This window comes from Geotrypetes seraphini, chromosome 12, assembly GCF_902459505.1.
Source record: "Geotrypetes seraphini chromosome 12, aGeoSer1.1, whole genome shotgun sequence".
In the NCBI taxonomy this organism is placed as follows: Eukaryota; Metazoa; Chordata; class Amphibia; order Gymnophiona; family Dermophiidae; genus Geotrypetes; species Geotrypetes seraphini.
The window spans coordinates 77,883,909-77,906,950 of NC_047095.1; the positions used below are offsets into that span (position 1 = coordinate 77,883,909).

At 42.9% G+C, this 23,042-nt stretch overlaps 1 protein-coding gene across 4 annotated transcripts in view; it reads right to left on the reverse strand.

Annotated features, from left to right (window-relative positions):
* CFAP57 (cilia and flagella associated protein 57) overlaps positions 1 to 23,042 on the reverse strand; it is a 503,571-nt gene that overhangs the window by 158,799 nt on the left and 321,730 nt on the right. For all 4 annotated transcript variants that reach the window (XR_004536603.1, XM_033916173.1, XM_033916174.1 and 1 more), the window contains one exon: positions 17,491 to 17,652. Coding sequence is in view for 3 of the 4 variants with exons in the window: in XM_033916173.1 (XP_033772064.1) it covers positions 17,491 to 17,652 (162 nt within the window). In the remaining variant the exon portion in view is untranslated. The remainder of the gene's footprint in view (positions 1 to 17,490; positions 17,653 to 23,042) is intronic.

Below are 23,042 nucleotides of genomic sequence, written 5' to 3' on the forward strand. Positions count from 1 at the left end.
AACCGCGAGGGAAAAAAAGGAGGAGGATTAGCTATTCTTCTCAAAGAAGGATTCGAGTTCGAACTTATGGACTCCAAAACATCCAACCAACTAGAAATCCTAGCCTGTAAAATCAGTAACATCCACTTAGAAGATTCTCTCTCATGCATACTATTCTACATACCACCGAAAAGATGGTCAAAAGCCAAAGAGGACTTTTGCGAATTCGTCCTACACAACTCTCTTAGTTCCTCCTACAATATTATCGCAGGAGACATAAACATACATCTCGATGAAGAGGACAACACAGACACAAAAGAATTCAAAAACTTCCTATCCCTACTTAACTACAACCTCCCTCCCTCCGCACAAACTCACGAAAAAGGCCACCATCTAGACGTAGTAGCCATGGCCACAAAGGAACTCCCAGACCCCACCATCTCATTACCAGGAGGCACCTGGTGCCACGACATCTGGTCTGATCACTTCACTTTCTACTTCAAGCTAATCTGGTTCCAACGAAAACAAATTACCCAACCAAAAATAAAAAAAGAACATCTCACGAGAGGCCACATCAACCCAGATAACTACTGGGCGCAATATAAACTACAAGCAGAGGTAAAGGAAGTAGCTGATTTTTGGGATCACTGGACCACTACCAGCACCTGCATTTTAGACAACATTGCACCTAAACATACCAGTAAAAGTAATGCAAATAAATATAACAAATGGTTCGACATCGATCTCCTAAAAATGAAACAGTTAGCCAGACGTCTAGAAAGAAAATGGAAAAAAACAGGAGAATTATCAGACCGTAACAATTGGAGAGCCAATATAAATACCTACAAACAACTAATAAAAGATAAATGCAAAGCATTTTACTCAAACAAAATCAATTCATCCTGCAACAGCTCACGAGGAGTTAATACAAAAGAGCTGTTCAATCTGGTTACTATCCTATTTGACACCACCCGCTACACTCTACCCACACACAACTTTAAATTACCCTCGGCGAACGACCTAGCCCTGCACTTTGACTCAAATATTAAAAAACTAAGAAACAATTGCCCAACAGAAGAACCTAATGAACACCATATAGCTAACACACAAGGAAATGAAACCCCTGCAGAACATTATGAAAGCTGCCCCGCTCCACTTCAAAGCAAATATGATGACATGGGTTAACTCCCTTCTATCCACAGGAAACTTCCCGTCTGAGCAAGGTCATATCATGATTACCCCATCATAAAAAATGTGAAAGAACCACCAGATTCCCCATCCAACTACAGACCGATCGCAAGCATCCCCTTATTTACCAAAATAGCAGAAGGGTTAGTAAAGGCGGAACTCGCAGCAAATCTAGAAAAATTTAACATCCTAAGTGACAATCAATCAGGTTTTCGCGCAGATCACAGCACCGAAACCATCATAGCCTCCCTTCTTGACCACCTCCACACGCTCTTCAGCCAAGGCTCAAGTGCCCTGATAATACAACTGGACCTGAGTAGTGCCTTTGACCTGGTCGACCACACTATTCTCCTAGAATGCCTGGCATACATCGGCATTTCTGATCAGGTCTTCAACTGGTTCCAGGGGTTCCTAAGAAATAGATCCTACAAGGTTTTCCAAAATAATGCGTTCTCATACAGCTGGGACAACACCTGTGGGGTCCCTCAGGGCTCCCCCCTGTCACCCACCCTGTTCAATATCTACCTGGCCTCCCTAGATAACCTCCTACACAACCTCAAGCTCAAATTCTTTATATATGCAGATGATATCACAACAGCCATCCCTCTAACCAATTTCTCACAAGACCTACTTAACCACATCACAAATATTCTTAACCAGATTGAACTATGGATGCTCTCGTTCAGACTGAAACTCAATCCCGACAAAACAAAATTCTTCCTAGTCACCCCCAATGACAAAATCAAAAACACCACTATTCAAATGAAAGGAAATACTTTCCCTCTTGAACCCACCCTAAAAATTCTGGGAGTCACTCTGGACAAAAATTTATCCTTAGAAAACCACACTGACCACTTGGTCAAGAAAAGCTTCTCCGTACTATGGAAACTACGCACAATAAAAAAATACTTCGACGACACCGCTTTCCGCCTACTGGTTCAATCTTCCATCCTCAGCATTCTTGACTACTGCAACATCATTTACCTAAACGCCACGAAGAAAACCACCAGGAGATTAAAAATAATCCAAAACACCGCCGTGCGTCTCACCTTCGGCCTAAAGAAATGGGAACATGTCACCCCCTTCTACCACCAACTACACTGGCTGCCATTCGATTCAAGAGTCCTTTTTAAATTCGCATGCTTCTGCTACAAATCGGTTAATGGTTCTACACCAAGCTACATCAACCCCCACTTTAACCTCTATCACATAAACAAGAAATCCCGTAGAACTCAACTGTTCGCCTTCCCCTCGCTAAAACTCTGTCACTATAAAAGATTCATAGACAAAACCTTCGCCTACCAAGCAGCCAAGCTCAACTCATGGCTGGCCCAAATGATACTCGAGGCCCCCTCCTACTTCGACTTCAGAAAATCTCTCAAAACTTACCTATTCAACAAACAAGACCCCTAGCAGCCCCACCCACTCACATTTTCACCTCGCCCCCCCCTTCCTCCCCCCCCAGCTCTCACCCCCCTTTATAGCTTCTCTCTTCCCTATCTTCAACAACCTCCCTCCATCCTCTGTCAATTTCGGTTTTTACTTGTGACATAATTGTTTATTTGTTTGTAAATCTGCTTGAAAACGTAGATCCTAATCTAATTGATGTAAACTGCCTAGAACTCGCCGGGTATGGCGGTTTATAAAAAATAAAATTATTATTATTATTATTATGTTCTGGGATTCATTTCAAGACATAGATTGGAATAACTATACCAAATTATACAACAAATACTCCAAATCATACTGCTTCCTGGACTCATGTCCCCCGGAAATCATGAAAGCGGCACCACTTGAATTTAAACTATCTCTACTGCACTACTTAGCCCATAACCTGAAAAACGGAAAATTCCTCACCAACAAAGGCCACATAATAATAACCCCTATCCTAAAAAATAGCAAAGAATCGTCAGCCCTAGTTTCCAACTACAGACCAATTGCTTCCATACCACTCTTTGTAAAGATCATGGAGGGGCTGGTACACTCCCAATTAATGGAATATCTAGACCAGTTCTCACTCCTTCATGAGACTCAATCCGGCTTTAGACCGCTTTTCAGCACAGAAACGGTAATTGCGGCCATCTTAGATTACTTACACCTATTTTTAAGCAAAGGCCTCAGTGCCCTGATCATGCAATTCGACATGAGCTCTGCCTTTGACCTTGTAGACCATGCGAATTTGCTACAGTGTCTAGACGCTATTGGCATCAGAGGCGAAGTGCTAAACTGGTTTCATGGTTTCCTTTCGTCCCGAACCTATCAGGTTCGCTTCAACAATGATCTCTCCAACCCATCCGGAGCAACCCATCTGGCGTTCCGCAAGGGTCCCCATTATCCCCTCTGCTTTTCAATATCTACATGACCTCACTGAGCGTTCAATTAACCCAGCTGGGGATAAAATTATTCAGTTACGCTGATGACTTCACAATTATTATCCCATTTGCCAACTCCATCTCGGAAACAATTCCAAAAGCATCAGAAGCTATAAACTTGATGGAACATTGGATGACAGACTTTAAACTCAAGCTCAATACTGAGAAGACAAAATTCTTTGTCGCTTCACCGCGTCCTCTTGACACCAAAACCCCACTAGACATCAACAAACATAACTACCCCATACAGCCCACCATTAAAATACTGGGTGTAACTCTGGACCAATGCCTCACCATGAAAGATCAGGTAGACTCCCTAATCAAAAAGAGTTTTTTCACCCTCTGGAAACTTAAATCCATTAAAGCATACTTTGATAACTCTGCCTTCAGAATCTTGGTACAATCCCTCGTATTAAGTCAACTCGACTACTGTAACATCGTCTACTTAGCAATCCCCCAAAAGAATATGCGACGATTACAACTAATGCAAAATATTGCGGTCAGACTAATCTTCAGTCTAAAGAAGTTCGATCACGTGACGCCATACTTCAAACAGCTACACTGGCTGCCGATGGAAGCTCGTGTAAAGTTTAAGTTCGCCTGCCTCTGTTTTAAAGTTTTCTACGGTCTAACCCCTAAATACATCATTACATTACATTACATTAGTGATTTCTATTCCGCCTGTGCCTTGCGGTTCTAGGCGGATTACAAATTATAAGAGATCTTGACATTACCGAAAGAATTGCGTAACAAAGATTATCTAGAGAATTACATAACAGTGATTCATGTACTTTACATGGTGTGGTAGAGGATTCAATTATAAGAATTACATAGCAGAGAATCAGGTGATAACAGGATACAGTGGAGAATATCAGTATATACGGGTTACAGACGAGAAGTTACCTAACAATGACGTAAGAAGTTTGTTGGATAGTGAGGTAGATGCTTATTTAGGAATCAGAATATTTTTGGAAGGAAAGGTTCTAGGAGTTGACTAATGTGTTATTCAAGAGAGGGAGAGCTTGTGCGAAAGGGGAGGAGATTAGTTAGTAGGGACGTGTTTTTTGAATAGAAATGTTTTGATTTCTTTTCGAAACACTTTGATGTCTGTTGTGTTGATCATTAGTTTGGTGATGGTTGGGTCAATTTTCGCTGCCTGTGTCGCTAGAAGGCTGTCGTATAGTTTCTTACGTCGGGTACCATTATGAGGTGGGAAGGTGAATAGGTTTTGAGTTCTCCTTGATCTGGATGAGTGGTAGCGGTATAGGCGGTTGTTTAGGTAACAGGGGGTAGTTCCATGGGTTACTTTAAATAGTAGACAATAGAACTTGAATTGAGTTCTTGCTTTTATCGGAAGCCAGTGAGAGTCTACATAGGCGGGGGTGATGTGGTCAAATTTGCTGAGACAGTAGATGAGTCTGATGGCTGTGTTCTGAACGGTCTGTAGTTGTTTTATCATGTTGTTTGGGCATGGTAGGTAGATGCTGTTGCAGTAATCCAAGGTACTGAGTGTGAGGGATTGTACAATGATCTTGTAGTGTTCTTTGGTAAAGAACTTTCTTATTTTTCTTAGGTTTCGCATGGTGAAGAATGCCTTCTGTATGACTTTGTGTATCTGTGTCTGCATAGTGCAGTGTCTGTCTAATTGTATTCCTAGAATTTTGAGAGTGCTCTGTATAGGATATTTGATTGCGTTTACTTCCAGTTCTGTTAGTGATGGATTTTGTTCCTTCTCTAGTAGTAGGAATTTGGTTTTCTCCGCATTCAGTTTCAGCTTATGGTTCATCATCCATTTTTCTACAGTTTCCAGTGTTGTTTTCAGGCGTCCATTGCAGATGGGGTCTTGGATGTCAAATGGGAGAATGATGGTTATGTCATCTGCGTAGCTGAAAGAAGTTATATTTAGGGCGTCTAGGGCAGTGCCTAAGGAAGCTATGAAGAGGTTGAATAGTATGGGCGATAGTGGGGATCCTTGTGGTACTCCGCAGGGGTTTGTCCAGGGGTCGGATAAAAGATCTTTTGACTTAACTCTATATGATCTTGTTTGAAGGAATCCTTGGAACCAGTTATGAACTTTACCAGTTATTCCTATGGCATCTAGTATCTGGAGAAGTATTGGATGGTCTACTAAGTCAAATGCTGCTGAAAGGTCGAGTTGGATGATTAGTAACTTGTTTCCTTTGCTGAGGTGCTGTCGGGCTATATCTAGTAAAGATACCAGTAATGTTTCTGTGCTGTGATTAGCTCTGAAACCAGATTGAGTTGGATGCAGAATGTGGTGGTCTTCTAGGTAGTTGGATAGATATTGTGCTACTAGACCCTCTATGAGTTTGATGTATAGTGGGATAGAAGCGATTGGTCTATAATTTGTTGGGTTGTCTATTGGGCCTTTGGGGTCTTTTAGTATGGGGGTGATTATGATTTCGCCAAGTTCCGTAGGGAACTGACCTTCCCTGAGGGTGGTTTGCAACCATAGCGTGAGACAAGCTATGAATTTGGTGGATGCTGTAGCTAGTAGGTAAGGAGGACAGTTGTTCAAATCACAGGAGGATTTGCTGTATTTTTTGTACAGCCGGTCCAGGTCTGACCATTGTGTCGTTGAGAAGTTGGTCCAGGTCCTATCTGCTGAGATGGCTTCGTCTTTTGTGGGTTTTATTAGTATCTCTTCTATGATATTTTGAGAATTGTTGAATGTGGCTCTGATTGTGGTGATTTTATTTTTGAAGTGGTCCGATAGTTGTGAAGCTGTTGGAGTCTGGGTTCCTTGGATGGCGAGGAAGGGTTTGGTATAAGTGACCTATTCTCCTTCTCAGCCAACAAACACAAGAGAAGCTCCCACTCGCACTTCGTTTCTCCCCCAATTAGAGGATGCAAACTAAAAAAACACCATGAGCATCTTCACTCACATCAGGCTGCTCTATGGGGTAAAGATCTAGAACAACTCCTATTGCCCACCACTTATGAGGTATTCAGGAAACGCCTCAAAACTCACCTATTCCTGAAATACCTAGACAGCTGACCCACTTCCTTCCTTCCCCTCTCTTGCCCTTTCTCCCCATTGTTCCCACATCCCTTAAGTTAACTCAACTTGTACGTCAACTCAACTTGTACTCCACTAATCTTCTGTAAACCGCATAGAACTTAACAGTATTGCGGTATATAAACTGTTATTATTATTATTTCTCAAGCTATACTCTAAATATTCCAAATCCAACTGCCTACTAGATAATTGCCCACCTTCCATCATAAAAACAGCGCCCCCCCTTCAAAGCTGAGCTTTTCAACTGGGTCACTCTCTGCTTGTCCATCGGCTACTTCCCGCTGGAACTCGGCCACATCCTCGTATCTCCTATTATCAAAAACCACAAAGAACCACTCTCTTCAGCCGCCAACTACAGACCCATAGCCAACATACCCCTCTTCCTCAAAATTATGGAAGGTCTCATCAATCATGACCTCATGTCATATCTAGAGAAGTTTAACATTCTTCATGACTCCCAGGCAGGATTCCGCACTAACTACAGCATGGAAACCGTCCTAGCCTCACTAACCGATCACCTCCTCCAACTATTCTCCCTGGGAAACAGCGCACTGCTACTCCAGTTTGACCTTAGCAGTGCATTCGACCATGTAGACATGACATTCTGCTTAGTTGCCTCGACTCTATGGGCATCTCGGGACAGGTACTAACTTGGCTCACAGGCTTCCTAAAAAACCGCACCTACCAAGTCCACAATGAGGAACCTTCTCCCATACCTGGTGCAACTCCTGTGGAGTTCCTCAAGGTTCCCCCCTATCTCCTTCCCTGTTCAATATCTACATGGCACCACTAGGACACATGCTATCGGACCAAAATCTGAAATCCTACATCTATGCAGATGACATTACAATCGTCATCCCTATCTCCTCATTGTCACAAGAGACAGTACAACACATCTCATCTGTACTCACCATGGTCCAACATTGGACAACTCGGTTCAAACTAAAACTGAATCCAGAAAAAAACAAATTCTTCCTTGCAAGTCATCACCACAAATTAACGACCACCACCCTGCAACTTAACGGACTTACTTACCCAATCAACTCCACCATCATAATTCTTGGAGTCATCCTGGACCGCTGCCTAACTTTCGAAGACCATACCAATGCCCAGGTCAAAAAATGCTTTCACACTCTCTGGAAACTCCGTACCATCAAACACTACTTCGACTTCCCCTCCTTCAGATTGCTTGTCCAATCCCTTATCTTAAGCATCCTGGATTACTGTAATATCATATATTTGGGCTCCTACAAGAAAACCATTAAACTTCTGAGATTCATCCAAAACACCGCCATCCGCCTCATCTTTGGCATCAAAAAGTCAGATCATATTAGCCCTTTCTACAGAAAACTTCACTGGTTACCAATAGAAGCAAGGGTCATCTTCAAATTCACCTGCTTCTGCTTCAAAACCTTAACTGGCTCATCCCCAATATACCTGTCACACCACTTTGCGTTCCCAAGTATCAACTGCACACGCAATAATAATAATAATAACAGCTTATATACCGCAATACCGTGAAGTTCTATGCGGTTTACAAAGATTAAGCAAAGGTACAAATTGATTGACTTTAAGAGGGGAGGAAGAAAGAGGGTTAATAGGACAGGAAATCCATTTTTGAGGAGAGAGTGATCAATAGAACAAGTTAATCACTATAGAGGGGAGAGAGAAGAGAGGATCAGCAATAGCTATCTCTTTGCCTACCCATCTCCAAAGGGATGCATCTATAAGAGATTACTTGACAGAACTCTCTTTTTCCAAGCTGGCAGATGGAATGATTGCCTTACCTCCCTCATCTCATCTGCTCCATCCTACCAATCCTTCAGGAAATTTCTCAAATCTTACCTCTTTGAAAAATTTCTCTAACCCCTTCCCTCCCAGCCAAATGGACCATTCTTCAACCACCTCTCTTCCTCCCCCGGTCTTTCCCTTTCCTCCCCCCTCAATCCAATGTACTCCCTTTCCTCCAGCTTCTCCTTCCCCTCTCGGTACTCTCCCGTAATTGAAACTGATTACCATTATACTTGACAATCAATTCTCTGTATCTTCGCTGTGTATGTACAGTCTCTTGCATTGTGAACCGCTCTGAACTGTTTGTGGTATTGCAGTATACAAAAATAAAGTTATTATTATTAAAGTATACATACTGAGATCTTTAAGTCGATCCCTATAAGCCTTATGACATAAACCAGCAACCATTTTAGCAGCCTTCCTCTGGGCCAACTCCATCCTATTTATATCTTCTTCAATCTCCAGAATTGTACACAATATTCTAAATGAGGTCTCACCAGTCTTTTACAGGGGCATCAATACCTCCTTTTTCCTATTGGCCATACCTCTCCCTATGCACCCTAGCATCCTTCTAGCTTTCGCCGTCACCTTTTGACTGGGACTATATTCCAAGAGACTCTATTGAAAAGTTGTGAAGTAAAAGCTAACAGCAGCCTTTTTTTAGTGTGCTTAAAGTAAGCACTTTTTACCTGCAATGTGTATGTGTGCACACACCACATTTCTATGAGGTCCTGCAGTTAGCTGGTAACCATGCTGCCACATACTGTATGGTTCTGGCAGCAGGATAAATGCTTCTCTGTACAAGAGGATATTCCACTTATTTTCAGGGCTTGAGTCCTCAGCAACTAAGGCGTAGAGTTTTTGTTTACAGGGATCAAAGTTTCAAGTTTCTTTATTTTTGATATACCGTCTATCAAAATAAGTGTCTAAACGGTGTACAATATAAAAAGATTGTAGAAAACAATTAAAATAGGTAAATAAAATCAATATTTTATCAAATATTAAAAATATTAGACAAATTCACATTGACGTACATGGAACAAAAGGGAAGTTGGGGAGGGAAAGGTTGTTTAAAATACATCAAAGTAAAATTAGTAAAAAAGGAAGGTAAATCGGGAGTGGTAAAACATTAGGATGGGGATCACTTCAGAAGAAGCGTTTGATGTTTCAAGGTTTCACAAGAATTCAAGGTTTGAGAAGCGGAAGCTGTTTCTAGAGAGTAAAGGCATCTTTAAAGAGAAAATTTTAAGTTTGACTTTAAATTTTTCAAGAGAGTTCTCTAATCGAAGATCTAATGAGAAGGCAATCCACAGAGAGGGGGCTCTGCTCCCAGAAAGGGAAACTTAGAAACATGACAGCAAATAAAAGTCAAATGGTTCATCCAATCTGCATATATATGGAGCTACCTTGTATGAAGCGAAGACCATGTTGCCGGCCTGCAAATCTCCACAAGAGAGACAGCTCTAGCTGCAGCCCATGAAAAGACCACATATAATAATAATTTATTTTTTTGTATACCGCCATACCCAGGCAGAATGTGCCTTGACTGAAACAGGAGACTGAGTCCCTGCAAGTGTGTGAGCTGACAAAATGGCCCTATGGAGCCATCAGGACATTATGGCCTTGGAAGCGGGAGCACCCCTCAGAATGGAATGAGTCAGCACAAACAAATGGTCAAAGAGACAAAACTTATCGGTGAGCTCCAACTGGTAAAATGACCACTGTCACTGAGATGGTGTCCAGCACCCCTGAACAGGACTGCAATGAGCCCCAAAGGCTGGCATCTGTCTTCACCACGATCCAGGAGGCAAAGTGTAGTAGAATGTCCCAGCAGAGCGATTACGGAAGAAGCCACCAGGCCATGCTCACTCGGCTTCTAGAGTCCAAGGTAGAAGGGTCTGCAAGGTATCCCTGGGCAGAACCCGGCAAAAGATCAAAGCATGTTGCAGAAGACGCATGTGCGCCCTCGCCCAAGGAATCACATCCAATGAGGAAACCATTGATCCCAGAATCTGAAGACAATTCCATGTCGAAGGAGCTGGCAACTCCAGAAGGGAAGAAAGCTCAGCACACAGTGTCTGTCAGCAGGCTACTGGCACGGATATGCGGCCTGCTGCCGGGTCGAAAGGAACTCCCAGGTATCCAAGCAAGTGCATTTTTGTCCTTTTCTTTAAATGTTTTGACTCTGACAATCTAACTCAGGTCTACCAGCACCTGGAGCATCCGCTCCAACGCGCAGTGTCCCTCAGCTTACAAGGGAGTTCTAATCAGCCAGCCCTCTAAATAAGGGTACATCTGGAGACTCATCTGCCGCATGTAAGGTGTCACCACTACCATCACCTTAGTGAAGGTCTGGGGTGCTGAAGCCAGTCCAAAGGGCAGGGCTGACAACTGAAAATGCGTTCAAACCTGAACCAGCAAAACTTAGTGGTAGATCAGAAAAATGGGGATGTGCAAGCACATCTCTGCAAGATGCATTTATTTTAAAGTTTTATTTGGCTTAGCACCGGCTTACCTTGTTTCTCATTTTAGCTTCTTTTTTTTTTTTTTTTTAAGAAAAATATCCATAGATCTGGTTGGTTTTATTTTCCTTCAGCAAATGCATGTCGTTACAAAATAATTTTTGGATAGGACCCTAGCATTCCAAGCAGGATTAATGAATTCATGTTTGAATCTTCTTGTTTCTCCATTTCTTACTTACTATCAATTTCAAACAGATCTTAAAACCCATTTATTTAAACAACATAATAGACATTATTGATTTTCATATTATCATGTAGTTATAATGTACTTTTTAACTTTTTATCTGAACTTATTTTAGTCGATATTATGTTATCCTTATTCATTAGTTTTAATGCTTGTATTAGTTACTCTGATTTTTATGATGTTATTATTATGTTGTATGCTGAGTACATAATTGTGGAAACCGCTATGAACTGCTGGTTAGGTAGTATATAAAAATAAATTATTATTATTATCCAGAGAGGCAAGAAACTGTCCTGGAGTCACTGCTGCAATGACCGAATGCGTCTCCATTCAAAATCGAGGAATCTTGAGAACTGCAATCACATGCTGAAGACCCAGAAGAGACCTCCACTCTGATAAGTCTTTTTTTAGCACGAGAAAGTATATAGAGTGTCTGCCTGAGCCCGAGAGGTCAAGCGATACTGTGTCCATAGTTTGAAATTCCAGCAAGCGTGGAACTGTGGTTGGAATCCTGCGTGCTTTGTCCAGGTGATCTGAGCAGAGCCCACTAACCAATCTGTCAGAGGTTGAACAAAGTCCAGTTTGCAACCTGACCACATAAACTCCAATACCCACTGGTCAGGCATAACATGTATCCAGACAGGCAGAAATGTTTTCAGAAGGCCCCCCAATCCACAGAGAGGCATCCATGCATCAGGGGGTGCAGCACTGAAGTTGGGAGGCTAGGATGTCTTTAGCCAGTATACCAGCATTGTTAACCCTGAGAAAACACGTATGAAGTGTCACTTGTACACACGGTTGGAAGTGCCGGGCGCCAAGAAATCAGAACGACCAGAATCCCAGGAGGACCAGGTCTGCTATCAGGCAGAGTCGCAGGGTGACAGTCAAGTCTAGAATCCATTAAGTCATGCAAACCTCTGCCAAACAATCACAGCTCCTGAAAAGGCAGCCCAGGCAAAGGAGCCTTGAAAATGGAAACAGCAGCCCACTGCGTGCAGAGATGGATTACTCTGACACCTGAGTCAAACTCACATAATTATGGCATGCAATGCATCTAGAATATAAATTGTGCCCAGCAAAACAAAATTGAAAGAGGGAACCAATGCCTCATTTTCCAGAGCATGCTTTTGAGTGTGACATGCGTGAGCAACACAAAACGTTGCCAAAGCAGCGTTAATGCCTAAGGCAGCTGCATCACCCACATTGGAGGGAAAGGAGAAGTATGCCACCTGCCCTACCAAAAAACCATCCTAGGTTGAACCAAAACTGCTGACACTTCCTTGCCATAAAATCCCAGCATGGCATAGCTCTAGCAAAGGTCAGAGCACTCTCAGAAGAAATAAACTGCTCCAAGACCAGAACGCACATATCAGTGTACTAGAGGAAGGTAGCAAGTATACACCACAAAGTCAAAAGGAAGAAGTGGCCCGAGCTTGCTGAGAGAACAAAAAGACCTCTTGTAAAGGTCTGGGAAAGCTGCAAATTCAAATATGCACAGGCTCGTGAGAGCATTTCCAGGCTCTCAAAACCCCAGAGGGATCCACAAATCCAGTACACAATCCCTGATCTCCCAACCCAGGGAATTATAGACCGGTCAGCTTAACCTCAGTTCCGGGGAAGATGGCCGAATCATTAATCAAGGACAGAATCAATGAGCATATAGAAAAAAATAAGCTGATGAGAACAAGCCAGCATGGTTTCTGTAATGGAAGATCATGCCAAACGAACCTATTGCACTTCATTGAGGGGATAAGCGAACAATTGGATAAAGGTGACCCCATAGACCCCAGAAAGCCTTCAACAAGGTACCTCACGAGCACCTACTAAGGAAACTGTGGAACCACATGGTGGAAGGGGACATATACAGATGAATCAGAAACTGGCTGGCGGACAGGAAACAGAGGGTAGGAGTAAAGGGACACTATTTTGACTGGAAAGGGGTCACGAGTGGCGTCCCGAAAGGTCAGTGCTGGGTCCACTGCTGTTCAATATATTTATTAATGACCTGGAAACAGGGACGAAGTGCGAAGTTATAAAATTTGCAGACGACACAAACTCTCCGGTAAGGTTAGATCTGTTGAGGAATGTAAAGAACTTCAAAGGGTCCTGAACAAACTGAGTGAGTGGGCAAATAAATGGCAGATGAGCTTCAATGTAGAGAAATGTAAAGTCATGCACATAGGGAAAGGAAACCCGATGTACAAATATACGATGGGGGGGATGATATTGGGGGAAGGCAACCTAGAAAAAGACTTGGGGGTTTTGGAGGATAAAACAATGAAACCGGTGGCACAATGCACAGCAGCCTCAAAAAAGGCGAACAGAATGTTGGGTATTATCAAAAAAGGTATCACTACCAGAACCAAGGAGGTTATCCTCCCGCTGTATAGGGCGATGGTGCGACCGCATCTGGAGTACTGCGTTCAATACTGGTCGCCGTACCTTAAGAAGGATATGGCGATACTCGAGAGGGTCCAGAGAAGAGCAACAAAAACGATAAAGGGCATGGAAAACCTTTCATATGCTGAGAGGCTGGAGAAGCTGGTGCTCTTTTCCCTGGAAAAGCGGAGACTTAGAGGGGATATGATAGAAACTTACAAGATCATGAAGGATATAGAGAATGTAAAGAGGGACAGATTCTTCAGACTGGCGGGGGCAACAAAAACTAGAGGGCACTCAAAATAATTGAAGGGAGATAGATTCAGAACAAATGCTAGGAAGTTCTTCTTCACTCAGAGGGTGGTGGACACCTGGAATGCGCTTCCAGAAGAGGTGGTAGAGCAGAGTTTGATTTTGGGTTTCAAAATGGGATTGGACGAGTTCCTGAAGGAAAAGGGGATTGAAGGGTACAATTAGAGGGTTACTATACAATACAAAATGCTTTAGAGTAATAGATCACTTACGGGTCATTGACCTGGGAGGCCGCCGCAGGAGCGGACTGCTGGGCATGATGGACCTATGGTCTGACTCAGCAGAGGCGATGCTTATGTTCTTATGAAACACTGCACCTGTAAATAAGGGGTCAGCAAGCAAATCATATGTACCCAGGTCCCCCAGATCAGGGTCAGGCAGCACAAGCACCACGGCCGGGTGAGTCTAGGACCGTGAAGTTCTATGTGATTTACAAAAAGTAGGATGTACAATTAAGTTGAGATCAGATGCCCAAATATTTAGAAGATAGGACAATAAAGATCTATGCAGTTTAGAGTTTATACTCACCCCCTACCCCATGACTTCTAGTTTAAAGTTCTCTTCAAAAGATTAGCCAGCCTGCTGCCGAAGACACTTCTTCCCTTGTTTGATAGATGCACACCATCCCCGCTCAACAGCCCTTGCAAAATCAACCTTGCTCCAGGTAGCCAAAACTCCCTCGATAACACCATCCACGTAGCTACGTATTTATCTCCAGGATGAGAGCTTCTCTGCCCTGGCCTGTACCCTTGACAGGGAGGATGGACGAGAATATCACCTGGGCATCTGACTACTTCACCTTGTCTCCCAGGGCTACAAAGTCACTTTTGATACGTTCGCAGGGGTATCTGGCAGTATCATTAGTGCCAATGTGGATGAGCAGCATCGGATAATAGTCATCAGGCTTGATGAGTCTCAGCAAGCTCTCCATAAGATCTTGGATTTTGGCACCAGGCAGCCAGCATACCTCCTGGGACATTATGTCTGGTCTGCAGATGGATGCTTTTGTACCCCTCAGAAGGGAATCGCCAACTACCACTACTTTACACCTCCTAGTGGTCACAGATCCAGTAATTTGGGGGATTTCAAGCTTTAGTTCTTCCTCTCCTTGGGATGCTCTCATGTCCTCCACTTTCAGGACAGCTTACCAGATCTTCAGTTCAAGGACAGGTGCAGTCACAGTACCAATCTTGCAGGGCTCCTTAATCTGAGTCCAGCTGTCTTCCCTCAGCACAGCCTCTTCTTCCCCACTGCTGGAAATCTTTGACGCCTCAAGAACCATTTTTTTGATGTGACTCTCGTTCTCACAGATGCTTCTCAGTCTTGCCACCTCCTCTCTCAGTTCCTTTAGTTCCTTCATGAGGGATTCAAGCTGAAGACAGTTTGCACATGGAACCACTCCCTATGCCTGGGTAACATTTTCTTTCTGCACAGAGACAGAAGTTTTAACCTGAGCAGCAGCTTTGGTGATACAATGTTTCCCAGCCATACTGTGGTGCAGAAGTACTTATACCTGGAAGAATATAGAAAGGGTAGAAAAATCCTACCAAAGTAATGCTCTGTTCCTGGTTAGTTGAAGAGCCTATAAATCAAAAGTTCTGCTTTGGGGTGGGCGAGAGGAAATCAAATTAACACCAGAGCCTTTCCTTAACATCTATTTGGGCCCTAATCTGATATTATGCCCTGAAATACAATCTAAAACACTAATCTAGGCTAAAACACTGTTTTGCATAAATCCCTATCATAGACTCTAAAGGCTATGAGGAGGGTGGGTGGGCAGAGACAGACATGTTGCTGTGAAAACTATCTTTAATGCTGAGCCTCTACAACCTCTTTCTTAGAAGCAGGCTTACTGAGGGTTAGGCACTAGGCCAGGATTCCTCCCCGCAAGGGTCACCTGTTGAGTCTGATCTCTTTTAAAAGTGTTTCATTTCCTTGAATGATGTGAAATATGTCTTTTTTGAGCCATCACAGTTACAATTTCGTCTTGAGGGGGAAGGATCAGTGCCAAGTTGATCCTCTGTTGTTTAATCTCTCTTTGTGGTGCTAAAGTTTAAAAAGGAGATAGAATACTTTTTAAACTGAGATGCGGGGAAAAGCCAACAGTCACCCAGGAGCGGATGTTTTGTGTGAGGTATCCTTGAAGGATACTATGGAAACAGGATATTTAGGGAGTCCCAGTAGAGAGTTTTCAATAATGGTGAAAGAAAGTCAGGAGTGTTTAAGAGGAAGGCAGAATAAAGACTCAAATTTTCCCTTACTTCTCAGTAGCCTGTAGTTAGAAGGAAAAAACACAATTTGAAGTGTCTGTATACAAATGCTAGAAGCCTAAAAAATAAAATAGGAGAGTTAATAATAATAATAATAATTTATTTTTTTTATATACCGCCAAAGCAATGGTAGTTCGAGGCGGTTTACAACAAGAGGAGCTGGACAGTCAGCAATAAGTTATAAAATAGAATCAATAAATACAAGTACACTGAAAGCAAGTACAAATAAGAGGCGCTGGACAGTCAGCGATAAGTTACAATATAGAATCGATGAATAAAGTACACTGAAAGCAAGTACAAATAAGAAGAGCTGGACAGTCAGCGACATAGTTATGAATTGGTATACAGAATACGAGAGATAATGAACAACAAATTCTTAGGTGACAAATTGGTTGAACAGTTTCATTTTTACTAATTTTCTAAAGCCTTGATAGGAAGAGGAGAGCATGATAATGTTACCCAGTCAGTCGTTCAGTTTACCTGCCTGGAAGGCTAGAGTTCTGTCCAGGAATCTTTTGTAACGGCAGGCCTTTATTATTGGGTGTGTAAATAAGTGGATTTTACATGAGGGCCTGATAGTGCAACCCAGATTGAAGTGGGAGACCAGGTACATAGGGGCCAGACCAAAGATTGATTTGAAGCAGAGACAAGAGAATTTAAATATTACTCTAGCCTCAAGGGGCAGCCAATGAAGTTTTAGATAATAGGGGGTAATGTGTTTCAAGTTTAATAAGGTTTTTGATTGATCGCTTAATCATTTTTTTAAACTGAAAATCAGACGTACTGCCGAATTTTGAATAATTTGGAGTTTTTGAAGGGTTTTCTTGAAGGATCCTAAGTAAATAATGTTGCAATAGTCCAGCATGCTTAGAATGGAAAATTGTACCAGTAGACGGAATGATGCTGCATCAAAGTATTTTTTGATGGTTCTTAGCTTCCATAATGTTGAGAAGCATTTTCTGGTCAGTAGATCCGTGTGAACGTCAAAAGTAAGGTATCGGTCGAGGGTCACTCCTAGAATTTTTATGGAATCAACAATAGGGAAGTCCTGACCGTTCAGGGAAATTTTAGCACTGAATGATGAGGTAGATAAAATAGGCATCTCAGAGACATGGTGGAAGGAGGACAATCAATGAGACACTGTGTTACCTGGGTACAAATTATATTGCAAGAATAGAGTAGATCAAATTGAAGGGGGGGTTGCGTTATATGTTAAAGTGGGAGTTGATTCAAACAAAATAAACATTCCGCATGACATAGATAGCAGTGTGGAATCCATATGGACAGAAATTCTCCAATTGTCTGTACCTTTTCTCCTTGTCTTCGTCTGCCTTTCTCCCCAAGTGTTTCTTCCTTTGTCTCTTTTCCGTTTCCTTTCTTTTTCTAGCATCAAATCCTCATGCTCAACAATAATGTTCTGTTTGTGCTAAATTATTGTGAACTTGATATTTACCTTCTCCTCCAAATCTGATTTGGTGATCAGAACCTCTTCTGCATATCCCACATCTTTCTCTTTTTTCAGTCCTCGGCCTTCCTTGTCCAAGATCTTCCAGATGAACATACAGCTATCCTCTGAGATAGTCAGTAGATATTGGTCATCAAAGCTCACAGCCATCTAAAGAGAGAAGAAATGCTAAGATTGTGAGCAATGGTCAATAGGAAATAAAGCAAGCAAAAAGACAGTAAGGCCCAGATTCTCACAACAGTGCCAGAATCAGCTGGCACCTGAAAAAACGGTGCCAGTCACATGTCACTCAAACTACGGCACCATTTTAAGACTTGCAGTCTCTGTCAAAGATAGGCACCAGAAATGTAGGCCAGGGTTTTATAGGCCTACATTTTTGGTGTATATCTTCAACATAGAATCATGCTTAGCGATGCTGAACATCAACGCCTCTTTTGACATTTGGCACCGGTGCCTGTGTAGATGCTCCTCGCAGCACCTACATTTTTTCTTAATTAGTTTTAATTGGTTTTTAACAGCATGATCAATTATAGAACTGTTAATGGCCAAGTAAAACACAACTTAGGCACCGTTCTGAGAATCCAGGCCTTAGGGGACATAAATTAAAGAAAGATAGGAAGCATGATCTCCAGAGTTGTTCCAAGAACAGAGTTGAATGCTCAGATGGATAAAGAAGGTAATAATAAAATTAGTGTTGTTGATAACTTGAGTACATTTTCCCAATAATCTCTGCAAGCAAGATTGATGGTAGGATTTCCCCAGATAAAACACTACATTAGCCATCTAATGGTTTTCACCATCACTCATTGCGAGTCAATTTTTAAGCTATTTTGGTAGTAAAAAAAAAAAAAAAAGTGTTTACCTGCGCATCTGATGCAGCCCGGCACAGGAATAGCGATCTAGCTTTAGTAAGACTTTTGAGTTTATTGCGCAGGCCTGTATTGTCAAGCGCAACCTAGTCATGCTATAAAATGATGTATCACACTGTCCTTGAAGAACACCTGCTACAGGTACAGAACTGTTTCTCCAAGGACAAGCAGGATATCATATACTCGCAGGTGGGATTTCCCAGTTACAGGCTGCCTTCAACAATGAACAAATTGCCCTACAAGGCTAAGAACATAGGAAGCATAATCTTTTTAGCATTATCAGCTCAATATTCAAAAGATATATGCTCCTAATTATTGAGAGTTGTGTTCATACCTCTAGTGCAAAACATTCTACTCAAATTTCACTAATCTCAAATTTAGGAGCATAAGAAGTGGGTGGCAGTGGTGATAAATTTAGAGCAGGGAAAGAAATATAGAAACTTAGCACAGATTTTCAGTAATAAGTCTCATAAATTTAGGCAAATGAATAGCAGGCCTATATTAGTTAAATTATTTTTATTGCAAAGATCAAATAACATATACAAAACAGTGTTTAAACATTTTATATGGCAACATAATACAAGTGTGGCTTAGAACCATGTAGGAACACAAATATATAGTCTTTTACTCCAATTCCCAAAATGTTCCCATAAGATAACTATAATTAAATAACTAAGGACTAGATTCACCAAGCCCACCGATCAAGTCCCGACCACTTAGCGACCCCTTTGCAACCCAGACCTGATTCACTAACCTGCCTCTCGATCCGATTCTGATCCACGCATGCAAATGAAGGGAGGGATATTCAAAAGTAGGGAAGGCAGTGATTCACAAACAAAAGTAAGGAACTCCGACTGGGCTGGCTGATCACAAAGAAGCGACTGCTGGGGACCTGTCGCTCATGTCCCTGCTGACTCTCCTGCCCCAGTTTCTATCGAATCAGCTGCTGCCCAGACTCGTGCCGGTATATTTGTTTCATTCTTGGACAGTGCTGCCAGAATGCCCTTTAAGCTGTAGCAGATCCTGTGTGGGGGATTTTTGTGTACCTTGGTCTGGCGGTAGAAGTGGTAGCCAGAATAGCATTGCTGACAGCAGTGCTGCTCAAAAAAAGCTTTCAACAGGCTGCCAGCTGAGGGTCATAATCTACTTCTGCAATTTTATTAAATATTTTCTCAGTTTAGAAGCTGGTGGTCTATTTTTTACACCTTGATAATGATTCTGTAACATCCCTCTTTTCTGCTCTCAGGAAGACTGCTCCTCCTAGCTTCTGCTCTTCTTTTGTATTTGGCTTTGTGGTTCTTGCCTTAAAAGAAAGAAAAAAAAACCCAACTCTGCCGGGCCCAGAGGTCTAACACATGCGTTGGGATCGCTGTAGAGTGATCCGGGCAGGCAGATGGGGGCATTCCTCCAATCGCCCCCATTTGCATATTCAACTTTGAAGAATTCATCGGACCTGCTCGGATCGGACATGATCGTGACTCTAGCCCTAAGAATTTGCTTAGCATCACTGAAGACGAGGAGCCTGAAGTCTTATGGCTCCCCATCAGCGAATGAAAACATAAGTCCTAATACCCCACACAGTTTCCTTACCCCACCCACCCTACTCGATCTATCTGCGTTCTGAAGGGATATTGCTTGGATATAATGTCTCCAAAATGGAAAGAACATATGAATTGCCGTTGCTGGGTCAGACCAGTGGTCCATCATGCCCAGCAGTCCACTCACGCGGCGGCCCTCTGGTCAAGGACCAGCGCCCTAACTGAGACTAGTCCTACCAGCGTATGTCTTTATTTAGCAGGAACTTGTCTAACTTTATCTTGAATCCCTGGAGGGTGTTTTCTTCTATGACAGACTCCGGAAGAGTGTTCCAGTTTTCTACCACTCTCTGGGTGAAGAAGAACTTTCTTATGTTTGTACGGAATCTTACGTTTGCAGGAATACTTTCTGCCTTTTCGGATGCTCCATAAGATTCCCAGAAGATTAAAGTGTTGAGTTTATTCCTCCATTACCAGAAGGTTGGGGGTTGGTCTCATAGCCAATGATTTAGGATACATTTAGCAAGTGCTATGTTAATAAGAAAGCAAGATGCATTTTAAGTTGAAAACTTATGCTCCCAAGTTTGGTTGAACTAGGAAACAAATGTAGTAGCCCAAATTTTTTGGAACATTGGACCCTATATTTTATTCTTTTTTTTTTTTCCCAAAGGCAGTCTGGAGCAGAAATGAATGGCTTTAAAGAGGAAAATTTAGATCTAAATTTCCTCAAATGAATTTCTGGAGATCTGCCTGGTCTAACCAACCAACATATTGGGAGGCTGATCTCAATGTGGCTGCTGATGCAGCCAGAGCTCTAACAATAAGAGCTAGGACAGAAACCTCTAGAGTAGGGGTGTCCAACCTTTTGGCTTCCCTGGGCCGCATTGGATGAAAAAATTTTTTTTTGGGCCGCACAAACACTAACACTAGCTGATGAGCAAAAACAAAAGGCTAAGCAGGTCCCAAATTTGCAATCAATAATATAGAAGATATACACATCTAATAATAAACCTTCATTAAAGGGACACTGTGGAGAAGAACCCCAAAAAGCAGTAATGCTTACCCTGACTGAGTGATCCTCACGTACACCGCTGACAGTGGGAGCAGCCACAGGCTTCCGCATCCCCACTCTGATGAGCAGGGATACGCACTCCTGGTTCTCCCATTCACTTCTATTACAGCTATGGTGAGCCTCTTCGGAGGTGAGCCTCATCAGAGCGGGGATGCTGAATCAGCTTTCAGCGGCACACGTGGAGGATCATCTAGTCAGGGTAAATATTACTGCTTTTTTGGGCCTCCCACTTTGAGCTTAGGCTCCCTCAAAATGAACATCTCCCCTGCTGTAGCTAGTAGGGATCCCCAAGCCTCACCAACTGATGGCCACCTCCTCCCCTCCAACCTCCCAAGTTCTGCAGTATTACAAAGCTGCTGCCTTCCCTCCTCCCTGCGCCCCCCCCCCCCCCAAGTGGCAGCTTGAGGATATTGCCATTGGCTGCAAAGTTTGGAGATTTTGGGTTGCTAGACTGGAGGAAGATGTTTTCAGGTGGCAGGGCTTGGGAATCCCCAATAGCTTAAGTATTTGAAAATTGCACTCAGGCGGGGAGAAACTTTAGTGCCCATCCACTAATTTTGGGCTCCAGTCCCTCCCCCAAATCAGCTGTATATGATTACGCTGCTGAATACAAAAATAATTGTGATGCACATATCCCAAAGCTAACATATTCCAGTTAATAAATTCAAAATAAAACCATTTTTTCTACCTTGTTGTCTGGATATTTTGTTTTTCCATCATCTTGGTCCCAGTTTCTCTTTCTGATTTTTGTCCATATTCAACTAATTCTCTTTCCAGTGTCTGCTGTTCATTTTTTTCTACTCTCTTGTTCCATTTTCTCCTTAACCTTGTCTCCAACATATTGAGTTTTCCCTTTCAGCTTTCTTAACTTTTTCTTTTCTTTTTTGCCTCTGTCCACTCAAATCTTGCCTTCTTTCTCACCCTTCTTTTTAAATGTTCAGCTACCTCTCAATTCTCCATCTTCTCTCAGTCCCTAGCTCTCCCATTTCCCATCTCACTCCTTTCCCAGCCTCCTATTTCCTGCTATCTACTCATTACCACATTTCTACCACTGTACTCACTGCTCTCTCACTCATCTTGTCATCTCCCTTTTGACCTCATCCACATGGCTCACCACTTACAGAATCCCCCTCCCTCTCTCTACTGGTCAGGCTGTAACTCCATGTTCCTTTCTTTCCATCCCCTTTCTTATTCAAGCTCTCTTCCCTGCTGCCCTCCCATGAGTCCATCTCTCCTCCTCTATCCCCATGGTCCAACATTTTGCTCCCTCTCTTTTCTGTTTTTCTTCTTCCCTCCCCCCTTGATGTTGAACAATGAAATGGAGGGGAAAAAAAGAGAGATGCTGCATCTATCTACCTTCCATCCACAGGCCTAAAATTTTTCCAACCTTCCTTCCATCCCCAGATCCAACTTCTCTCCCTAACTGCCCCCCCACCCCATCTCTCCCCCTGCCTGCCTGCCTCCCTACCATTTCACACTTTCTGTTCCCAACAGTTCTCCCTTCAAGTCTCTCTTTCCCTCTTCCTCCACACCACCCCAGGTCAAACGTCTCTCCTTTCAAACAATTGCCCATCTCTTTCTCTGTCCTCTGTTTCTGGCCCCATAAGCTCTCCCCCACACCCAATCTAGCACTTCTTTTAATACCCTCCCCCTCTGTACTTTAAAAAACCAAACACACCCAGCCCAGGAGGCTTCCTTGGCCCAGCATGTTCTCCCCCTCCTCTCCGCACCCATGCATCTCTACCTCACTCCTCTCTCCCCACCATGTCCAATAATTCTCTCTCTCCCCCTCCCTCCTCCTTCTGCCCAACAGTTCTCTTTCTTCATCTCTCCATGTGCACTATCTCTTTCCCTCTCTCAGACACCCAATTCTCCCTTATTGTTCCCTCCCCCTCACTCCCTCCATTCTTCAATCATATGGTTCATGCGCCCTCCCTCCTTCCTTCATCATTTGTCCAAAGTTTTTACTCCCTATGTCTGGCATCCCAACACGATGTGCACTCAGCTGATGATGGGGCAAGAGAGACACAGTGGGGTGGGATGAAGAGTACCGAGGGGGATGGG